This window comes from Heptranchias perlo, unplaced genomic scaffold (assembly GCF_035084215.1).
Source record: "Heptranchias perlo isolate sHepPer1 unplaced genomic scaffold, sHepPer1.hap1 HAP1_SCAFFOLD_468, whole genome shotgun sequence".
NCBI classification, from domain to species: Eukaryota; Metazoa; Chordata; class Chondrichthyes; order Hexanchiformes; family Hexanchidae; genus Heptranchias; species Heptranchias perlo.
The window spans coordinates 20,089-42,569 of record NW_027139482.1 but is presented as its reverse complement, the minus strand read 5'-3'; the positions used below and the strand labels follow the sequence as shown (position 1 = coordinate 42,569).

At 49.2% G+C, this 22,481-nt stretch overlaps 1 protein-coding gene across 1 annotated transcript in view; it reads right to left on the bottom strand.

The window, feature by feature from the left end:
• LOC137313318 (extracellular matrix protein 2-like) overlaps positions 1 to 22,481 on the bottom strand; it is a gene marked incomplete at its 5' end in the record, with an annotated part of 59,126 nt that overhangs the window by 19,498 nt on the left and 17,147 nt on the right. Inside the window, 2 exons of the mRNA XM_067979426.1 lie at positions 15,162 to 15,301; positions 19,822 to 19,979. Of these exons, the coding sequence (XP_067835527.1) occupies positions 15,162 to 15,301; positions 19,822 to 19,979 (298 nt within the window). The remainder of the gene's footprint in view (positions 1 to 15,161; positions 15,302 to 19,821; positions 19,980 to 22,481) is intronic.

Sequence of the window (22,481 nt, the reverse complement as noted above, 5' to 3'; positions counted from 1 at the left end):
AACTTACTGAGTGTTACTGAGTGTTACTGGAACTTACTGAGTGTTACTGAGTGTTACTGGAACTTACTGAGTGTTACTGAGTGTTACTGAGTGTTACTGGAACTTGCTGAGTGTTACTGAGAGTTACTGAGTGTTACTGGAACTTACTGAGTGTACTGAGTGTTACTGGAAATTACTGAGTGTTACTGAGTGTTACTGAGTGTTACTGGAACTTACTGAGTGTTACTGAGTGTTACTGAGTGTTACTGGAACTTACTGAGTGTTACTGAGTGTTACTGAGTGTTACTGGAACTTACTGAGTGTTACTGAGTGTTACTGGAACTTACTGAGTGTTACTGAGTGTTACTGGAACTTACTGAGTGTTACTGAGTGTTACTGGAACTTACTGAGTGTTACTGAGTGTTACTGGAACTTACTGAGTGTTACTGAGTGTTACTGGAACTTACTGAGTGTTACTGAGTGTTACTGGAACTTACTGAGTGTTACAGAGTGTTTCTGAGTGTTACTGGAACTTACTGAGTGTTACTGAGTGTTACTGGAACTTACTGAGTGTTACTGAGTGTTACTGAGTGTTACTGGAACTTACTGAGTGTTACTGAGTGTTACTGGAACTTACTGAGTGTTACTGAGTGTTACTGGAACTTACTGAGTGTTACTGAGTGTTTCTGAGTGTTACTGGAACTTGCTGAGTGTTACTGAGTGTTACTGAGTGTTACTGGAACTTACTGAGTGTTACTGAGTGTTACTGAGTGTTACTGGAACTTACTGAGTGTTAACTGAGTGTTACTGGAACTTACTGAGTGTTATTGAGTGTTACTGGAACTTACTGAGTGTTTCTGGAACTTACTGAGTGTGACTGAGTGTTACTGGAACTTACTGAGGGTTACTGAGAGTTACTGAGTGTTACTGGAACTTACTGAGTGTTACTGAGAGTTACTGGAACTTACTGAGTGTTACTGGAACTTACTGAGTGTGACTGAGTGTTACTGAGTGTTACTGGAACTTACTGAGTGTTACTGAGTGTTACTGGAACTTACTCAGTGTTACTGAGAGTTACTGGAACTTACTGAGTGTTACTGAGAGTTACTGGAACTTACTGAGTGTTACTGGAACTTACTGAGTGTTACTGAGAGTTACTGGAACTTACTGAGTGTTACTGAGTGTTACTGGAACTTACTGAGTGTTACTGAGTGTTACTGGAACTTACTGAGTGTTACTGAGTGTTACTCAGTGTTACTGGAACTTACTGAGTGTTACTGAGTGTTACTGGAACTTACTGAGTGTTACTGAGAGTTACTGAGTGTTACTGGAACTTACTGAGTGTTACTGAGTGTTACTGGAACTTACTGAGTGTTACTGGAACTTACTGAGTGTTACTGGAACTTACTGAGTGTTACTGGAACTTACTGAGTGTTACTGAGTGTTACTGGAACTTACTGAGTGTTACTGAGTGTTACTGGAACTTACTGAGTGTTACTGAGTGTGACTGAGTGTTACTGGAACTTGCTGAGTGTTACTGAGAGTTACTGAGTGTTACTGGAACTTACTGAGTGTACTGAGTGTTACTGGAAATTACTGAGTGTTACTGAGTGTTACTGAGTGTTACTGGAACTTACTGAGTGTTACTGAGTGTTACTGAGTGTTACTGGAACTTACTGAGTGTTACTGAGTGTTACTGAGTGTTACTGGAACTTACTGAGTGTTACTGAGTGTTACTGGAACTTACTGAGTGTTACTGAGTGTTACTGGAACTTACTGAGTGTTACTGAGTGTTACTGGAACTTACTGAGTGTTACTGAGTGTTACTGGAACTTACTGAGTGTTACTGAGTGTTACTGGAACTTACTGAGTGTTACTGAGTGTTACTGGAACTTACTGAGTGTTACAGAGTGTTTCTGAGTGTTACTGGAACTTACTGAGTGTTACTGAGTGTTACTGGAACTTACTGAGTGTTACTGAGTGTTACTGGAACTTACTGAGTGTTACTGAGTGTTACTGGAACTTACTGAGTGTTACTGAGTGTTACTGGAACTTACTGAGTGTTACTGAGTGTTTCTGAGTGTTACTGGAACTTGCTGAGTGTTACTGAGTGTTACTGAGTGTTACTGGAACTTACTGAGTGTTACTGAGTGTTACTGAGTGTTACTGGAACTTACTGAGTGTTAACTGAGTGTTACTGGAACTTACTGAGTGTTATTGAGTGTTACTGGAACTTACTGAGTGTTTCTGGAACTTACTGAGTGTGACTGAGTGTTACTGGAACTTACTGAGGGTTACTGAGTGTTACTGAGTGTTACTGGAACTTACTGAGTGTTACTGAGTGTTACTGGAACTTACTGAGGGTTACTGAGTGTTACTGAGTGTTACTGGAACTTACTGAGTGTTACTGAGTGTTACTGGAACTTACTGAGGGTTACTGAGAGTTACTGAGTGTTACTGGAACTTACTGAGTGTTACTGAGAGTTACTGGAACTTACTGAGTGTTACTGGAACTTACTGAGTGTGACTGAGTGTTACTGAGTGTTACTGGAACTTACTGAGTGTTACTGAGTGTTACTGGAACTTACTCAGTGTTACTGAGAGTTACTGGAACTTACTGAGTGTTACTGAGAGTTACTGGAACTTACTGAGTGTTACTGGAACTTACTGAGTGTTACTGAGAGTTACTGGAACTTACTGAGTGTTACTGAGTGTTACTGGAACTTACTGAGTGTTACTGAGTGTTACTGGAACTTACTGAGTGTTACTGAGTGTTACTGAGTGTTACTGGAACTTACTGAGTGTTACTGAGTGTTACTGGAACTTACTGAGTGTTACTGAGAGTTACTGAGTGTTACTGGAACTTACTGAGTGTTACTGAGTGTTACTGGAACTTACTGAGTGTTACTGGAACTTACTGAGTGTTACTGGAACTTACTGAGTGTTACTGAGTGTTACTGGAACTTACTGAGTGTTACTGAGTGTTACTGGAACTTACTGAGTGTTACTGAGTGTTACTGGAACTTACTGAGAGTTACTGAGTGTTACTGGAACTTACTGAGAGTTACTGAGTGTTACTGGAACTTACTGAGTGTTACTGAGTGTTACTGGAACTTACTGAGTGTTACTGAGTGTTACTGAGTGTTACTGGAACTTACTGAGTGTTACTGAGTGTTACTGAGTGTTACTGGAAATTACTGAGCGTTACTGAAAGTTACTGAGTGTTACTGGAACTTACTGAGTGTTACTGAGGGTTAGTGAGGGTTACTGGAACTTACTGAGTGTCACTGAGTGTTACTGGAACTTACTGAGGGTTACTGAGGGTTACTGGAACTTACTGAGTGTTACTGAGTGTTACTGAGTGTTACTGGAACTTACTGAGTGTTACTGAGTGTTACTGGAACTTGCTGAGTGTTACTGAGAGTTGCTGAGTGTTACTGGAACTTACTGAGTGTTACTGAGTGTTACTGGAAATTACTGAGTGTTACTGAGTGTTACTGAGTGTTACTGGAACTTACTGAGTGTTACTGAGTGTTACTGAGTGTTACTGGAACTTACTGAGTGTTACTGAGTGTTACTGAGTGTTACTGGAACTTACTGAGTGTTACTGAGTGTTACTGGAACTTACTGAGTGTTACTGAGTGTTACTGGAACTTACTGAGTGTTACTGAGTGTTACTGGAACTTACTGAGTGTTACTGAGTGTTACTGGAACTTACTGAGTGTTACTGAGTGTTACTGGAACTTACTGAGTGTTACTGAGTGTTACTGGAACTTACTGAGTGTTACTGAGTGTTTCTGAGTGTTACTGGAACTTACTGAGTGTTACTGAGTGTTACTGGAACTTACTGAGTGTTACTGAGTGTTACTGAGTGTTACTGGAACTTACTGAGTGTTACTGAGTGTTACTGGAACTTACTGAGTGTTACTGAGTGTTACTGGAACTTACTGAGTGTTACTGAGTGTTTCTGAGTGTTACTGGAACTTGCTGAGTGTTACTGAGTGTTACTGGATCTTACTGAGTGTTACTGAGTGTTACTGAGTGTTACTGGAACTTACTGAGTGTTAACTGAGTGTTACTGGAACTTACTGAGTGTTATTGAGTGTTACTGGAACTTACTGAGAGTTACTGAGTGTTACTGGAACTTACTGAGTGTTACTGAGTGTTACTGGAACTTACTGAGAGTTACTGAGGGTTAGTGAGGGTTACTGGAACTTACTGAGAGTTACTGAGTGTTACTGGAACTTACTGAGTGTTACTGAGGGTTAGTGAGTGTTACTGGAACTTACTGAGAGTTACTGAGTGTTACTGGAACTTACTGAGAGTTACTGAGTGTTACTGGAACTTACTGAGTGTTACTGAGGGTTAGTGAGTGTTACTGAGGGTTAGTGAGTGTTACTGAGTGTTACTGGAACTTACTGAGAGTTACTGAGTGTTACTGGAACTTACTGAGTGTTACTGAGTGTTACTGGAACTTACTGAGTGTTACTGAAACTTACTGAGTGTTACTGAGTGTTACTGGAACTTACTGAGTGTTACTGAGGGTTCGTGAGGGTTACTGGAACTTACTGAGGGTTACTGAGTGTTACTGGAACTTACTGAGTGTTACTGAGGGTTAGTGAGTGTTACTGAGGGTTAGTGAGTGTTACTGAGTGTTACTGGAACTTACTGAGTGTTACTGAGTGTTACTGGGACTTACTGAGGGTTACTGAGTGTTACTGGAACTTACTGAGTGTTACTGAGGGTTAGTGAGTGTTACTGGAACTTACTGAGTGTTACTGAGTGTTACTGGGACTTACTGAGGGTTACTGAGTGTTACTGGAACTTACTGAGTGTTACTGAGGGTTAGTGAGTGTTACTGGAACTTACTGAGTGTTACTGAGTGTTACTGAGGGTTAGTGAGTGTTACTGAGGATTACTGAGTGTTACTGAGTGTTACTGGAATTTACTGAGGGTTACTGAGTGTTACTGGAACTTACTGAGTGTTACTGAGGGTTACTGAGTGTTACTGAGTGTTAGTGAGTGTTACTGGAACTTACTGAGTGTTACTGAGTGTTAGTGGAACTTACTGAATGTTACTGAGTGTTACTGGAACTTACTGAGTGTTACTGAGTGTTACTGGAACTTACTGAGTGTTACAGAGGGTTACTGAGTGTTACTGGATCTTACGGAATGTTACTGAGGGTTACTGAGGGTTACTGAGGGTTAGTGAGTGTTAGTGAAACTTACTGAGGGTTACTGAGTGTTAGTGAGTGTTACTGAGTGTTAGTGAGTGTTAGTGAAACTTACTGAGGGGTACTGAGTGTTACTGGAACTTACTGAGGGTTACTGAGTGTTACTGGAACTTACTGAGGGTTACTGAGTGTTGGTGAAACTTACTGAGTGTTACTGAGTGTTAGTGAGTGTTACTGAGGGTTACTGGAACTTACTGAGGGTTACTGAGTGTTACTGAGTGTTGGTGAAACTTACTGAGTGTTACTGAGTGTTAGTGAGTGTTAGTGAGTGTTACTGAGGGTTACTGGAACTTACTGAGTGTTACTGAGTGTTACTGGAACTTACTGAGTGTTACTGAGTGTTACTGAGTGTTCGTGAAACTTACGGAGGGTTACTGAGTGTTACTGGAACTTACTGAGTGTTACTGAGGGTTACTGAGTGTTACTGAGTGTTACTGGAACTTACTGAGGGTTACTGAGGGTTACTGAGTGTTACTGGAACTTACTGAGGGTTACCGAGTGTTACTGGAACTTACTGAGTATTACTGAGTGTTACTGAGTGTTAGTGAGTGTTCGTGAAACTTACTGAGGGTTACTGAGTGTTACTGGAACTTTCTGAGTGTTACTGAGGGTTACTGAGTGTTACTGGAACTTACTGAGTATTACTGAGTGTTACTGAGTGTTACTGGAACTTACTGAGTGTTACTGAGGGTTACTGAGTGTTACTGGAACTTACTGAGGGTTACCGAGTGTTACTGGAACTTACTGAATATTACTGAGGGTTACTGAGTGTTACTGAGTGTTACTGGAAAGTACTGAGGGTTACTGAGTGTTACTGGAACTTACTGAGGGTTACTGAGTGTTACTGAGTGTTACTGGAACTTACTGAGGGTTACTGAGTGTTACTGGAACTTACTGAGTATTACTGAGTGTTACTGAGTGTTACTGGAACTTACTGAGGGTTACTGAGCGTTACTGGAACTTACTGAGGGTTACTGAGTGTTACTGGAACTTACTGAGTGTTACTGAGGGTTACTGAGTGTTACTGAGTGTTAGTGAAACTTACTGATGGTTACTGAGTGTTACTGAGTGCTGGTGAAACTTACTGAGTGTTACTGGAACTTACTGAGGGTAACTGAGTGTTACTGAATGTTACTGAGGGTTACTGAGTGTTACTGAGTGGTACTGGAAATTACTGAGTGTTATTGAGTGTTACTGAGTGCTGGTGAAGCTTACTGAGTGTTACTGAGTGTTAGTGAAACTTACTGAGTGTTACTGAGTGTTACTGAATGTTACTGAGTGTTACTGAGTGTTACTGAGGGTTACTGAGTGTTACTGAGGGTTACTGGAACTTATTGAGGGTTACTGAGTGTTATTGGGGGTTACTCAAACTTATTGAGGGTTACTGAGTGTTACTGGAACTTACTGAGGGTTACTGAGTGTTACTGGAACTTACTGAGGGTTACTGAGTGTTACTGAAACTTACTGAGTGTTACTGAGGGTTAGTGAAACTTACTGAGGGTTACTGAGTATTACTAAGGGTTACTGAAACTTACTGAGTGTTACTGAGTGTTACTGGAACTTACTGAGTGTTACTGAGTGTTACTGGAACTTACTGAGTGTTACTGAGGGTTAGTGAGGGTTACTGGAACTTACTGAGTGTTATTGAGTGTTACTGGAACTTACTGAGAGTTACTGAGTGTTACTGGAACTTACTCAGTGTTACTGAGGGTTAGTGAGGGTTACTGGAACTTACTGAGGGTTACTGAGTGTTACTGGAACTTACTGAGGGTTACTGAGTGTTACTGGAACTTACTGAGTGTTACTGAGGGTTAGTGAGTGTTACTGGAACTTACTGAGTGTTACTGAGTGTTGCTGAGGGTTAGTGAGTGTTACTGAGGATTACTGAGTGTTACTGAGTGTTACTGGAATTTACTGAGGGTTACTGAGTGTTACTGGAACTTACTGAGTGTTACTGAGGGTTACTGAGTGTTACTGAGTGTTAGTGAGTGTTACTGGAAATTACTGAGTGTTACTGAGTGTTACTGAGTGTTAGTGGAACTTACTGAGTGTTACTGAAACTTACTGAGTGTTACTGAGTGTTACTGGAACTTACTGAGTGTTACTGAGTGTTACTGGAACTTACTGAGTGTTACTGAGGGTTACTGGAACTTACTGAGGGTTACTGAGTGTTACTGGAACTTACTGAGTGTTACTGAGGGTTACTGAGTGTTACTGGATCTTACGGAATGTTACTGAGCGTTACTGAGGGTTACTGAGGGTTAGTGAGTGTTAGTGAAACTTACTGAGTGTTAGTGAGTGTTAGTGAGTGTTACTGAGTGTTAGTGAAACTTACTGAGGGTTACTGAGTGTTACTGGAACTTACTGAGGGTTACTGAGTGTTACTGGAACTTACTGAGGGTTACTGAGTTTTGGTGAAACTTACTGAGTGTTACTGAGTGTTACTGAGTGTTGGTGAAACTTACTGAGTGTTAGTGAGTGTTAGTGAGTGTTACTGAGGGTTACTGGAACTTACTGAGTGTTACTGAGTGTTACTGGAACTTACTGAGTGTTACTGAGTGTTACTGAGTGTTCGTGGAACTTACGGAGGTTTACTGAGTGTTACTGGAACTTACTGAGGGTTACTGAGGGTTACTGAGTGTTACTGAGTGTTACTGGAACTTACTGAGGGTTACCGAGTGTTACTGGAACTTACTGAGTATTACTGAGTGTTACTGAGTGTTAGTGAGTGTTACTGGAACTTACTGAGTATTACTGAGTGTTACTGAGTGTTAGTGAGTGTTCGTGAAACTTACTGAGGGTTACTGAGTGTTACTGAGTGTTACTGGAACTTACTGAGGGTTACTGAGTGTTACTGGAACTTACTGAGGGTTACTGAGTGTTACTGAGTGTTACTGGAACTTACTGAGGGTTACTGAGTGTTACTGGAACTTACTGAGTATTACTGAGTGTTACTGAGTGTTACTGGAACTTACTGAGGGTTACTGAGGGTTACTGGAACTTACTGAGTGTTACTGAGTGTTACTGGAACTTACTGAGTGTTACTGAGGGATACTGAGTGTTACTGAGTGTTAGTGAAACTTACTGATGGTTACTGAGTGTTACTGAGTGCTGGTGAAACTTACTGAGAGTTACTGAGTGTTACTGGAACTTACTGAGGGTAACTGAGTGTTACTGAATGTTACTGAGGGTTACTGAGTGTTACTGAGTGTTACTGGAACTTACTGAGTGTTATTGAGTGTTACTGAGTGCTGGTGAAGCTTACTGAGTATTACTGAGTGTTAGTGAAACTTACTGAGTGTTACTGAGTGTTACTGAGGGTTACTGAGTGTTACTGAGTGTTAGTGGAACTTACTGAGTGTTACTGAAACTTACTGAGTGTTACTGAGTGTTACTGGAACTTACTGAGTGTTACTGAGGGTTACTGAGTGTTACTGGAACTTACTGAGTGTTACTGAGTGTTACTGAATGTTACTGAGGGTTACTGAGTGTTACTGAGTGTTACTGAGGATTACTGAGTGTTACTGAGGGTTACTGGAACTTATTGAGGGTTACTGAGTGTTATTGGGGGTTACTCAAACTTATTGAGGGTTACTGAGTGTTACTGGAACTTACTGAGGGTTACTGAGTGTTACTGGAACTTACTGAGGGTTACTGAGTGTTACTGAGTGTTACTGAAACTTACTGAGTGTTACTGAGGGTTAGTGAAACTTACTGAGGGTTACTGAGTATTACTAAGGGTTACTGAAACTTACTGAGTGTTACTGAGTGTTACTGGAACTTACTGAGAGTTACTGAGTGTTACTGGAACTTACTGAGGGTTACTGAGTATTACTAAGGGTTACTGAAACTTACTGAGTGTTACTGTGTGTTACTGGAACTTACTGAGAGTTACTGAGTGTTACTGGAACTTACTGAGGGTTACTGAGTGTTACTGAAACTTACTGAGTGTTACTGAGTGTTAGTGAAACTTACTGAGGGTTACTGAGTATAACTAAGGGTTACTGAAACTTACTGAGTGTTACTGAGTGTTACTGGAAATTACTGAGGGTTACTGAGTGTTACTGGAACTTACTGAGTGTTACTGAGTGTTACTGAAACTTACTGAGTGTTACTGAGTGTTAGTGAAACTTACTGAGGGTTACTGAGTATTACTAAGGGTTACTGAAACTTACTGAGTGTTACTGAGTGTTATTGTGGGTTACTCAAACTTATTGAGGATTACTGAAACTTAGTGAGTGTTACTGAGGGTTACTGAAACTTACTGAGGGTTACTGAAACTTACTGAGTGTTAGTGAGGGTTACTGAAACTTACCGAGGGTTACTGAGAGTTACTGAGGGTTACTCAAACTTACTGAGGGTTACTCAAACTTACTGAGGGTTACTGAGTGTTACTGAGGGTTACTCAAACTTACTGAGAGTTACTCAAACTTACTGAGGGTTACTGAGTGTTACAGAGGGTTACTGAATGTTATTGAGTGTTACTGAATGTTGCTAAATATTACTGAGTGTTATTGAGTGTTACTGAAAGTTATGCAGTGTGACTGAGTATTTCCGAATGTGACCAAGTTTTACCGAGTGTTATGGAGTGTTACTGAATGTTGCTGAATATTTCTGAATGTTACAAAAAAAGTGTTACTGAACATTACTGAGTGTTACTGAGTATTACTGAACATTACTGAGTGTTACTGAACGTTACCGAGTGTTACTGAATGTTACCGAGTGTTACTGAATGTTGCTGCGTGTTACTGAGTATTACAGAATGTTACAGAATGCTATTGAGTGTTGTAGAATGTTACTGAAAATTACCAAATGTTACAGAATGTTTCAGAATGTAACTGAGTATTAGAGACTGTTACTGAGTGTTACTAATTGTTACTGAGTATTACAGAATGTTACTGAATGTTACTGAGTGTTACCAAATGTTAAAGAATGTTACTGAGTGTTACCGAATGTTACTTAATATTACTGAGTATTACAGAATGTTACTGAGTGTTACTGAGAATTACAGAATGTTACCAAATGTTACCAAATGTTACAGAATGTTATGCAGTGTTACTGAATGTTAATGAGAGTTACTGAGTGTTACAGAATGTTAACGAGTGTTACCAAATGTTACGGCATATCACTGAATGTTACTGAGTGCTACCGAATGTTACTGAATGTTACAGAGTATTTGAGTATTAGAGAATGTTACTGAGTGTTACTGAGTATTACAGAATGTTACTGAATGTTACTGAGTATTACCGAACGTTAAAGAATGTTACCGAATGTTAACTAATGTTACTGAGAATTACAGAATGTTACTGAATGTTAATGAATGTTACTGAGTATTACAGAATGTTACCCAGTATTACCAAATGTTACAGAATGTTAATGAGTGTTACAGAATGTTAATGAGTGTTATTGAAAGTTACTGAGTGTTAGTGAATGTTACCGTTTGTTACCGAATGTTACCGTTTGTTACCGAATGTTAGCGTTTGTTACTGAATGTCACAGAGTGTTACTGAAAGTTACTAAAAGTTACCAAGTGTTACTGAAGTGTTAGTGAATGTTACTGAGTGTTACTGAAAGTTGCTGAATGTTACTGAAAGTTACTAAAAGTTACTAAAAGTTACTGAGTGTTACTAATGTGTTACTGAATGTTACCAAGTGTTATACCAAGTGTTACCAGATGTTACTGAAAGTTACCAAATGTTACTGAGTGTCACTGAATGTTACTGAGTGTCACTGAATGTTACTGAGTGTCACTGAATGTTACTGAGTGTCACTGAATGTCACTGAATGTTACTGAGTGTCACTGAATGTTACTGAGTGTCACTGAATGTTACTGAGTGTCACTGAATGTCACTGAATGTTACTGAGTGTCACTGAATGTTACTGAGTGTCACTGAATGTTACTGAGTGTCACTGAATGTTACTGAGTGTCACTGAATGTCACTGAATGTTACTGAGTGTCACTGAATGTTACTGAGTGTCACTGAATGTTACTGAGTGTCACTGAATGTTACTGAGTGTCACTGAATGTTACTGAGTGTCACTGAATGTTACTGAGTGTCACTGAATGTTACTGAGTGTCACTGAATGTTACTGAGTGTCACTGAATGTTACTGAGTGTCACTGAATGTTACTGAGTGTCACTGAATGTTCTCCTTCCCTCAGTCCTTGTACACAACGGCTGGTGAAGGGAAAGGTAACATAACAAATGCAGTGTGGACAGAGGAGGTCAGTGATACCCCTCCCGGTGCAGTCTGGGACAGAGGAGGTCAGTGTTACCCCTCCCAGTGCAGTGTGGGACAGAGGAGGTCAATGTTACCCCTCCCGGTGCAGTGTGGGACAGAGGAGGTCAATGTTACCCCTCCCGGTGCAGTGTGGACAGAGGAGGTCAGTGCTACCCCTCCCGGTGCAGTCTGGGACAGAGGAGGTCAGTGTTACCCCTCCCGGTGCAGTGTGGGACAGAGGAGGTCAGTGTTACCCCTCCCGGTGCAGTCTGGGACAGAGGAGGTCAGTGTTACCCCTCCCGGTGCAGCGTGGGACAGAGGAGGTCAGTGTTACCCCTCCCAGTGCAGCGTGGGACAGAGGAGGTCAGTGTTACCCCTCCCGGTGCAGTCTGGGACAGAGGAGGTCAGTGTTACCCCTCCCAGTGCAGTGTGGGACAGAGGAGGTCAGTGTTACCCCTCCCGGTGCAGTGTGGGACAGAGGAGGTCAGTGTTACCCCTCCCGGTGCAGTCTGGGACAGAGGAGGTCAGTGTTACCCCTCCCAGTGCAGTGTGGGACAGAGGAGGTCAGTGTTACCCCTCCCGGTGCAGTGTGGGACAGAGGAGGTCAGTGTTACCCCTCCCGGTGCAGTGTGGGACAGAGGAGGTCAGTGTTACCCCTCCCGGTGCAGTGTGGGACAGAGGAGGTCAGTGCTACCCCTCCCGGTGCAGTGTGGGACAGAGGAGGTCAGTGTTACCCCTCCCAGTGCAGTGTGGGACAGAGGAGGTCAGTGTTACCCCTCCCGGTGCAGTGTGGGACAGAGGAGGTCAGTGCTACCCCTCCCGGTGCAGTGTGGGACAGAGGAGGTCAGTGTTACCCCTCCCAGTGCAGTGTGGGACAGAGGAGGTCAATGTTACCCCTCCCGGTGCAGTGTGGGACAGAGGAGGTCAGTGTTACCCCTCCCGGTGCAGTGTGGGACAGAGGAGGTCAGTGTTACCTCTCCCGGTGCAGTGTGGGACAGAGGAGGTCAGTGCTACCCCTCCCGGTGCAGTGTGGGACAGAGGAGGTCAGTGTTACCCCTCCCAGTGCAGTGTGGGACAGAGGAGGTCAGTGTTACCCCTCCCAGTGCAGTGTGGGACAGAGGAGGTCAATGTTACCCCTCCCGGTGCAGTGTGGGACAGAGGAGGTCAGTGTTACCCCTCCCAGTGCAGTGTGGGACAGAGGAGGTCAGTGTTACCCCTCCCAGTGCAGTGTGGGACAGAGGAGGTCAATGTTACCCCTCCCGGTGCAGTGTGGGACAGAGGAGGTCAATGTTACCCCTCCCGGTGCAGTGCGGGACAGAGGAGGTCAGTGTTACCTCTCCCGGTGCAGTGTGGGACAGAGTAGGTCAGTGTTACCCCTCCCGGTGCAGTGTGGGACAGAGGAGGTCAGTGTTACCTCTGCCAGTGCAGTGTGGGACAGAGGAGGTCAGTGCTACCCCTCCCGGTGCAGTGTGGGACAGAGGAGGTCAGTGCTACCCCTCCCGGTGCAGTGCGGGACAGAGGAGGTCAGTGTTACCTCTGCCAGTGCAGTGTGGGACAGAGGAGGTCAGTGCTACCCCTCCCGGTGCAGTGTGGGACAGAGGAGGTCAGTGCTACCCCTCCCGGTGCAGTGTGGGACAGAGGAGGTCAGTGCTACCCCTCCCGGTGCAGTTGCAATAAAAGGGACATTTGTCCAGGAGTTAGACCCCATGTTGCAGGATGTCTGAGAACATGGAATAACTGAGACCAAGTGCCTTGGCGAGAATTTTCGAAAACACATTTTTTTTCGATGAAGTGAGATTTGAAAAAGAATTTTTGACTCATGAATGTTATGACTTCCATTCGGGGAGATGAACCACCCTTTCCCCAATGCTTCCAAAAACATTAACGGACAAATTGTAAGGAAGCCATTCGGAGCAAGATGAAAACTCAGCAACTGCTCGAGAGAAAGGAAAGATCTCCCATTTCTCCAGAGTCTTTCCCCACCTCAGGACTCCCCAGAGTCCTCCACAGCCAGTGAAGTACTTTTCTCGAAGCGACTGTTGTAATGCGGGAAACGCGGCGGCCAATTTATGCACAGCAAGATCCCACGAACAGCAAGGTGATAAATGACCCAGATCATCTGTTTCAGTGACGTTGGTCGAGGGATAAATTCCGGGACACCGGGGAGAACTCTTCCCCCCCCCCTCAGCTCTTCTTCCAATCGCGGCCTTGGGATCTTTTACGTCCCACCTGAGGGGGCCCTCGGTTTAACGTCTCGCCCCGAAAGACGGCCCCCTCCGACAGCGCGGCGCTCCCTCAGTACCGGCACCGGGGGGGAGTGTCGGGGCCTGGATTACGGGGCTCGAGTCTCTGGAGTGAGGCGGGGGGGGACTCGGACCCTCGACCTTCTGACTCCGAGGGGAGAGGGAGACCCACCGAGCCAGAGCGACGATGGACGTTAGATTTGCTGAGGCCTTTTCACAATATGTCCTTGGTACCCGCGTCCCTGAGGCCCAGCAAGATCGGAATCCAATCAGCGTGTGCCAAAACCCCAATTCCATCGCCAGCTTAGTCACTGGCAAGAACCTCGCTCTCACTCTCTCCCCTCGGAGTCAGAAGGTCGGGGGTTCGAGCCCCCACTCCAGAGACTCGAGCCCCGTAATCCAGGCCACACTCCCCCGGTGCCGGTACTGAGGGAGCGCCGCGCTGTCGGAGGAGGCCGTCTTTCGGGGCGAGACGTTAAACCGAGGCCCCCGTCCGTCCGCCCTCTCGGGCGGGACGTAAAAGATCCCACGGCCGCTATTGGAAGAAGAGCAGGGGGTGGGGTGGAGCGGGGGGAGTTCTCCCCGGTGCCCTGGGGCCGATATTTATCCCTCGGCCAACGTCATTCAAGAAAAGAAGTCGTATTCTCGCATTGCTGTTTGTGGGATCTTGCTGTGCGCAAAATTGTCTGCTGCGTTTCTTACATTACAACAGTGACCGCACTTCAAAAAGTACTTCATTGGCTGTGAAAGTGCTTTGGGACGTCCTGAGGTGGGGAGAGGGGCCGGGGAAATACAAATTCGTTCCTCTATACTTCCTAATTCAAGATGTGGAGATGCCGGTGATGGACTGGGGTTGACAATTGTAAACAATTTTACAACACCAAGTTACAGTCCAACAATTTTATTTTGAAAATCACAAGCTTTCGGAGGCTTCCCCCTTCCTCAGGTGAATGTGGAAATGAAATCCTCGAACCCTTCGCGTTTATAAATCACAGAACAATACCTGGTGATTACAGAGAGTCTTTCCAACTGCCCGTTGCCAAGGCAATCACAGTGTTCAGACAGAGAGGCGTTACCTACAGGGCCACCGAATATACAAACAACCAAAAAAAATTCAAGGGGGAGCATGGTTTGACTGACATTTTTGGACGGGCAGTCTCCTGGACGAACGATTGAAATCACGACCAATCGCAGAGCTTCAAACCATCTGTGAGGGGGCGGGGGGCGTCCCTACTCTCCGGAATTGACTCCCGAATGACCCCTCTGACTCCCCAACTCCCTCTCCTCACCTGAGAGACCTTCCCAAAGCCCCTTCTCGGGTGTGTTGGCGGCACCGTGGCCTCAGGGGTCAGAAGGCGGTGGGCGCAGCCAAGGGGGCAAAGGTCGTGAGAAGGTCCCGCCGGCTGACCGGGCCCCCCCGGGGGAAAGCAGAAGCCCCGCTCCCGAGAGAGGGTGGGGGGGGATGGGGGCCGATTCCTACTCACCGCAGGTGTATCCAAGCCCGGGGGGCGATGCGGTTTTCCTGGATTCTGTTGTTTCTCAGGACCAGGACGGTGAGGTTCAGAGTCTTGTTCAGCAGCCCCCCGGGAACCTCCTCGATGTGATTGTTTTCCAGGTGGAGCTCCTGGAGGGCAACGGAAGCAAGGAGGTTAGACTCGGGGGGGGTGGGGGTGGGCGACTGGTTACCGGGGCAACCGTAGGCCCGGCTAGAGAGATAGCCGGAGAGAGCACGGTGGGGGAGACCGTTTGGAGGGAGGAGGGGAGGGAAGGGAAGGGGAGGAGGGAGAGAAGGGAAGGGAGGGAAAAAGGGAAAGAAGGAAGGGAAGGAAGGAAGGGAAGGAGGGAAGGGAAGGAGGGAGGGAAGGGAAGGAAGGGAAGGAGGGAAGAAGGGAAGAAGGGAAGGAAGGAAGGGAGGGAAGGAGGGAAGAAGGGAAGGAAGGAAGGGAGGGAAGGAGAGAAAAAGGGAAGGAAGGAAGGGAGGGAAGGAGGGAAAGGAAGAAAGGAAGGAAGGAAGGAGGGAAGGAATGAAGGAGAGAAGAAAGGAAGATGCGAAGGAATGAAGGGAAATAATGAAGGAAGAAAGGAGGGAAGGAAGGAAGGTGGGAAGGAAGGGTGGGAGAGAGGGAAAGGAAGAAAGAAATTCCTTTCTCCGGCCCCTTTCACCCCCTCAGGACGTCCCAAAGTGTTTCACAGCCAATGAAGTACTTTTTTATTTGAAGTGCGGTCACTGTTGCAATGCAGGAAACGCGACAGCCAATTTGCGCACAGCAAGATCCCACAAACAGCAAATGTGATAAACGACCAGACCATCTGTTTCCTTAGCTTCGGGTGCAGGCTGAAGTTGTTTGACCGCCCGGACGTGGGCTGGAAAGAGGGGCCAATCCTAGGTGGGAGGCACGAAGATGCACGAACTTTGCTCAATTAGGGTGGAACTTGTTCCAGAATGTAATGACCTCTGCGAGGAAAACAAGAACATGTTCGCTCCTCCTGACGTCCCTGGGGCAGTATTGTCAAGTGTTGGAGCAAGGCCCAGAGAATGACGGATGAGGCCTGGATTAAGATTTTCATCTAGTCTATCGTGGAATGGGGTCCGGTCGCTGCTGAGGGCCTAACCCAAACAGAGAGGGGAAAAGACTTATCAGTCCAACAGGCAACGAGGAGGCGCCTGATCCCCTTCTGTAACTCGAGGCCCCAAGTTACTGCCCCTCACAGGCCCTGCCCCTCACTGCCCCTCCTAGGCCCTGCCCCTCACTGCCCCTCCTAGGCTCAGCCCCTCACTCCCCCTCCTAGGCCCTGCCCCTCACTGCCCCTCCTAGGCCCTGCCCCTCACTGCCCCTCCTAGGCCCTGCCCCTCACTGCCCCTCCTAGGCCCTGCCCCTCACTGCCCCTCCTAGGCCCTGCCCCTCACTGCCCCTCCTAGGCCCTGCCCCTCACTCCCCCTCCTAGGCTCAGCCCCTCACTGCCCCTCCTAGGCCCTGCCCCTCACTGCCCCTCCTAGGCTTAGCCCCTCACTGCCCCTCCTAGGCTTAGCCCCTCACTGCCCCTCCTAGGCCCTGCCCCTCACTGCCCCTGCTAGGCTTAGCCCCTCACTGCCCCTCCTAGGCTCAGCCCCTCACTCCCCCTGCTAGGCCCTGCCCCTCACTCCCCCTCCCAGGCCCTGCCCCTCACTGCCCCTCCTAGGCCCTGCCCCTCACTGCCCCTCCTAGGCTCAGCCCCTCACTGCCCCTCCCAGGCCCTGCCCCTCACTGCCCCTCCTAGGCCCTGCCCCTCACTGCCCCTCCTAGGCCCTGCCCCTCACTGCCCCTCCTAGGCCCTGCCCCTCACTGCCCCTCCTAGGCCCTGCCCCTCACTGCCCCTCCTAGGCCCTGCCCCTCACTGCCCCTCCCAGGCCCTGCCCCTCACTGCCCCTCCTAGGCTTAGCCCCTCACTGCCCCTCCCAGGCCCTGCCCCTCACTGCCCCTCCTCGGCTTAGCCCCTCACTGCCCCTCCTAGGCTTAGCCCCTCACTGCCCCTCCCAGGCCCTGCCCCTCACTGCCCCTCCCAGGCCCTGCCCCTCACTGCCCCTCCTAGGCCCTGCCCCTCACTGCCCCTCCTAGGCCCTGCCCCTCACTGCCCCTCCTAGGCCCTGCCCCTCACTGCCCCTCCTAGGCTCAGCCCCTCACTGCCCTTCCCAGGCCCTGCCCCTCACTGCCTCTCCCAGGCCCTGCCCCTCACTGCCCTTCCCAGGCCCTGCCCCTCACTGCCCCTCCTAGGCTTAGCCCCTCACTGCCCCTCCTAGGCCCTGCCCCTCACTGCCCCTCCTAGGCTTAGCCCCTCACTGCCCCTCCGAGGCCCTGCCCCTCACTGCCCCTCCTAGGCCCTGCCCCTCACTGCCCCTCCTAGGCTTAGCCCCTCACTGCCCCTCCTAGGCTCAGCCCCTCACTCCCCCTCCCAGGCCCTGCCCCTCACTGCCCCTCCTAGGCTCAGCCCCTCACTGCCCCTCCTAGGCTCAACCCCTCACTGCCCCTCCTAGGCTCAACCCCTCACTCCCCCTCCTAGGCTCAGCTCCTCACTCCCCCTCCTAGGCTCAGCTCCTCACTGCCCCTCCTAGGCCCTGCCCCTCACTCCCCCTCCTAGGCCCTGCCCCTCACTGCCCCTCCTAGGCCCTGCCCCTCACTGCCCCTCCTAGGCTCAGCTCCTCACTGCCCCTCCTAGGCCCTGCCCCTCACTGCCCCTCCGAGGCCCTGCCCCTCACTGCCCCTCCTAGGCCCTGCCCCTCACTGCCCCTCCTAGGCCCTGCCCCTCACTGCCCCTCCTAGGCTCAGCTCCTCACTGCCCCTCAAAGGCCCTGCCCCTCACTGCCCCTCCTAGGCCCTGCCCCTCAATGCCCCTCCTAGCTCAACCTCTCACTGCCCCTCACAGGCCCTGCCCCTCACAGGCCCAAATCCTCACTCCCCCTCCCAGGCCCAGCTCCTCATTCCCCCCTCAAAGGCCCTGCCCCTCACTCCTCCTCATAGGCCCTACCCCTCACTGCCCCTCCTAGGCCCTGCCTCTCACTGCCCCTCCTAGACCCAGCCCCTCACTCCCCCTCCCAGGCCCAGCTCCTCACTCCCCCTCTTAGACCCAGCCCCTCACTCCCCCTCCCAGGTCCAGCTCCTCATTCCCCCTCCCAGGTCCAGCTCCTCATTCCCCCTCCCAGGTCCAGCTCCTCATTCCCCCCTCCCAGGTCCAGCTCCTCATTCCCCCCTCAAAGGCCCTGCCCCTCACTCCCCTCCTAGCCCCTGCCCCTCACTCCCCCTCCTAGCCCCTGCCTCTCACTCCCCCTCCTAGGCCCAGCCCCTCACTCCCCCTCCTAGGCCCTGCCCCTCACTCCCCCTCCTAGCCCCTGCCCCTCACTCCCCCTCCTAGGCCCTGCCCCTCACTCCCCCTCCTAGCCCCTGCCCCTCACTCCCCCTCCTAGGCCCTGCCCCTCACTCCCCCTCCTAGCCCCTGCCCCTCACTCCCCCTCCTAGCCCCTGCCCCTCACTCCCCCTCCTAGCCCCTGCCCCTCACTCCCCCTCCTAGCCCCTGCCCCTCACTCCCCCTCCTAGCCCCTGCCCCTCACTCCCCCTCCGAGGCCCAGCCCCTCACACGGTCGCCAACTCTGGTTGGACGTATTCCTGGGGGGGTTTCATCACATGACCTCTTCCCTCGAATTGCCCCGCCCCCACACTCCCCCGCCATTGGTCGCCAGACACAACCATCATCGCGACACCCCGCTTTCCCACGGCCAATCGGAAAGCAAACGGACTCTTCGTTACCCAATTGGATTCTTGACCGTCAGACAAACCGACCTCTTCCCCACCGCCAATATTTTGTATAACGAACAAACAAAAGAATTGAAAGAAAATGGAAAAAACACCATTTTGTTTAACCCCCCGATGATTTTCCCCCTTGGCCGTTAGCTTCCAACAGCGTCCTGGAGATCAAACTTCAGTCCCTGGAGACTCCAGGACAATCCTGGAGGGTTGGCGAGCCAAGGTGGCCTCTCTTGGTCCAGCCCCTCACTGACATTTCCGGCTCTGCCCCTTCGAGACTCCTCCGGTCCCATTTCTTGGAGGGACGCCCCGAGTCAACAGGGAGAAGAGACTTTCCTTTGGACTTAAATCTAGTCTTTGTCCGCACAAACCGAGGCCGCCCCCCACCCCCCGGCTCTCGGGTGGGCGTAGAAGATCCTACGGCCGCCATTGGAAGGAGAGCAGAGTTGGCGGGGGGGAGCTCTCCCCGGTGTCCTGGGGCCCAATATTTAGCCCTCAACCAACATCACTAAGACAAACCAGACCATCTGGTCATTTATCGCATCGCTGCCTGTGGGATCTTGCTGTGCGCAAATTGGCTGCCGCGTTTCCGACATCACAACAGCGACGACACTTCAAAAAAGTATTTCGTTGGCCGTGGCGTCCTTCGGGACGTGAAAGGAGCTGCAGAAATGCGAGTTCTTTCCTTACAATACCGCGCTCTTGCCTCGGAGTCGGAGGGTCCGAGCCCCCGCTCCAGAGACTCGAGCCCCGTAACCCGGGCCCCGACGCTCCCCCCCCCCCGCCCCACCGCCCCCCGGCGCCACGAGGGGGGCAGCTCGGGCCTAGTCGGCCAGCGTCTGCGGGGGAAGGCAACGGAGGGACTCACCTGCAAGGAGTGGGGGAGGCCCGAGGGCATGGCTCGGAATCGGTTGCGGCCCAGTCGCAGGTAGGTCAGCCTCCTCAGCGGCCGGAGGGAGCTGGGGTTGACGTTCCCGTCGTCCAGCCCGTTCCCTTCCAGTTCGAGGGTCAGCAGTCTGTGGAGCCCTGCGGGAGAGGAGGAGGAGGAGAGTCAGAACCAGCGGTGGAGAGCAGGACTCAAATGGAGAAAGGACCGACTCCCATTTCTCCGGCCCCTTTCACCACCTCAGGCCGTCCCAAAGCGTTTCACAGCCAATGAGGTGCTATTTTTTTGAAGTGTGGTCACTGTTGTAATGTAGGAAACGCAGCAGCCAATTTGCGCACAGCAAGATCCCACAAACTGCAATGAGATAAATGACCAGATCATCAGTTTTTTTTTTAGTGATTTTGGTCGAGGGATAAATATCGGCCCCAGGGCACTGGGAGAACTCTCCTCCCTCCCTGCTCTTCTTCCAATAGCGGCCGTGGGATCTTTTACGTCCAACTGAGAGGGCAGACGGGGGCCTTGGTTAATGTCCCATCCTCCGACAGTGCTGGCACCAGGGGAGTGTCGGGCCTGGATTACGGGGCTCGAGTCTCTGGAGTCCCGAGTCCCGTTGCGCCCATCACCCCTCCCGCCGAGCTCGCTGACCGACATCGGCTCCCAGTCCGGCAACACCTCAATTTTAAAATTCTCATCCTCGCGTTCAAATCCCTCCATGGCCCTCGCCCCCCTCCCTATCTCTGTAACCTCCTCCAGCCCCTACGACCCTCCCAGATCTCTGCGTTCCTCCAATTCCGGCCTCTTGTCCATCCCCGATTCCCATCGCTCCGCCATTGGCGGCCGTGCCTTCAGCCGCCTCGGCCCCGAGCTCTGGAATTCCCTCCCTAAACCTCTCCGCCTCTCTCTCTCCTCCTTTAAGACGCTCCTTAAAACCCACCTCTTTGACCGAGCTTTTGGTCACCTGTCCTAATATCTCCTTATGTGGCTCGGTGTCAAATTTTGTTTGATAATCCTGTGAAGCGCCCAGGCACTATAAAAATGCAACTTGTTGAAAATCACAGGAGGCATATCTGTCTCACAGCTCGTGGGACTGGGAATTGGAAGAAATTACTGTTGAAACTATAACAGGAAGGCGAATGGTATGTTGGCCTTCATTGCAAGAGGATTTGAGGACAGGAGCAGGGATGTCTTACTGCAGTTGTACAGGGCCTTGGTGAGACCACATCTGGAGTATTGTGAGCAGTTTTGGTCTCCTTATCTGAGGAAGGATGTCCTTGCCATGGAGGGAGTGCAACGAAGGTTCACCAGACTGATTCCTGGGATGGCAGGACTGACGTATGAGGAGAGATTGGGTCGACTCGGCCTGTATTCACTCGAGTTTAGAAGGATGAGAGGTGATCTCATCGAAACATATAAAATTCTAACAGGACTGGACAGACTAGATGCAGGGAGGATGTTCCCGATGGCTGGGGAGTCCAGAACCAGGGGGTCACAGTCTCAGGATACGGGGTATGCCATTTAGAACCGAGATGAGGAGAAATCTCTTCACTCAGAGGGTGGTGAACCTGTCGAATTCTCTACCACAGAAGGCAGTGGAGGCCGAGTCATTAGATTTATTCAAGAAGGAGATAGATAGATTTCTTAATGCTAAAGGGATCAAGGGATATGGGGAAAAAGCGGGAACAGGATACTGAGTTAGACGATCAGCCATGATCATTTTGAATGGGGGAGCAGGCCCGAAGGGCCGAATGGCCTACTCTTGCTCCTATTTTCTATGCTTCTATGTTTAAGAGCGAGCCAATTAGTCCCACTTCCCCCCACCCCCGTGTCCCCCTCTTCCCCCTGCTCCTTTCCCATAGTCCTACGATCTTTTCCCTTTCAAGTGTTTCTCCAATTCCCTTTTGAAAGTTATTATTGAATCTGCTTCCACCGCCCTTTCAGGCAGTGAATTCCAGATCAGAACAACTCGCTGCGTAAAAGGTTTGTCCCATGAGGAGAGGTTGAGTAGAATGGGCCTATACTCTCTGGAGTTCAGAAGAATGAGAGGTGATCTCGTTGAAACATATAAAATTCTTAGAGGGCCTTGATAGGGTAGATGCTGAGAGGCTGTTTGCCCTGGTTGGAGAGTCTAGAACCAGGGGGCATACACCAAAAGAAAAGGGAGCGAGGGATAGACCAAGTAATTATAGACCAGTTCAGTCCAACCTCGATGGTGGGCAAATTATTGGAATCAATTCTGAGGGACAGGATAAATCGTCATTTAGAAAGGCACGGAGTAATCAAGGACAGTTAGCACGGATTTGTTAAGGGAAGGTCGTGTCTGACTAACTTAATTGAATTTTTTGAGGAGGTAACAAGGAGGGTCGATGAGGGCAGTGCGTTGGATGTAGTCTACATGGATTTTAGCAAAGCTTTTGACGAGGTCCCACATGGCAGACTGGTCAGAAAAGTAAAAGCCCATGGGATCCAAGGGAAAGTGGCAAATTGGATCCAAAATTGGCTCGGTGGCAGGAAGCAAAGGGTGATGGTCGATGGGTGTTTTTGTGACTGGAAGGCTGTTTCCAGTGGGGTTCCGCAGGGCTCAGTACTCGGTCTCTTGCTTTTTGTGATATATATTAATCATTTGGACTTAAATGTAGGGGCAT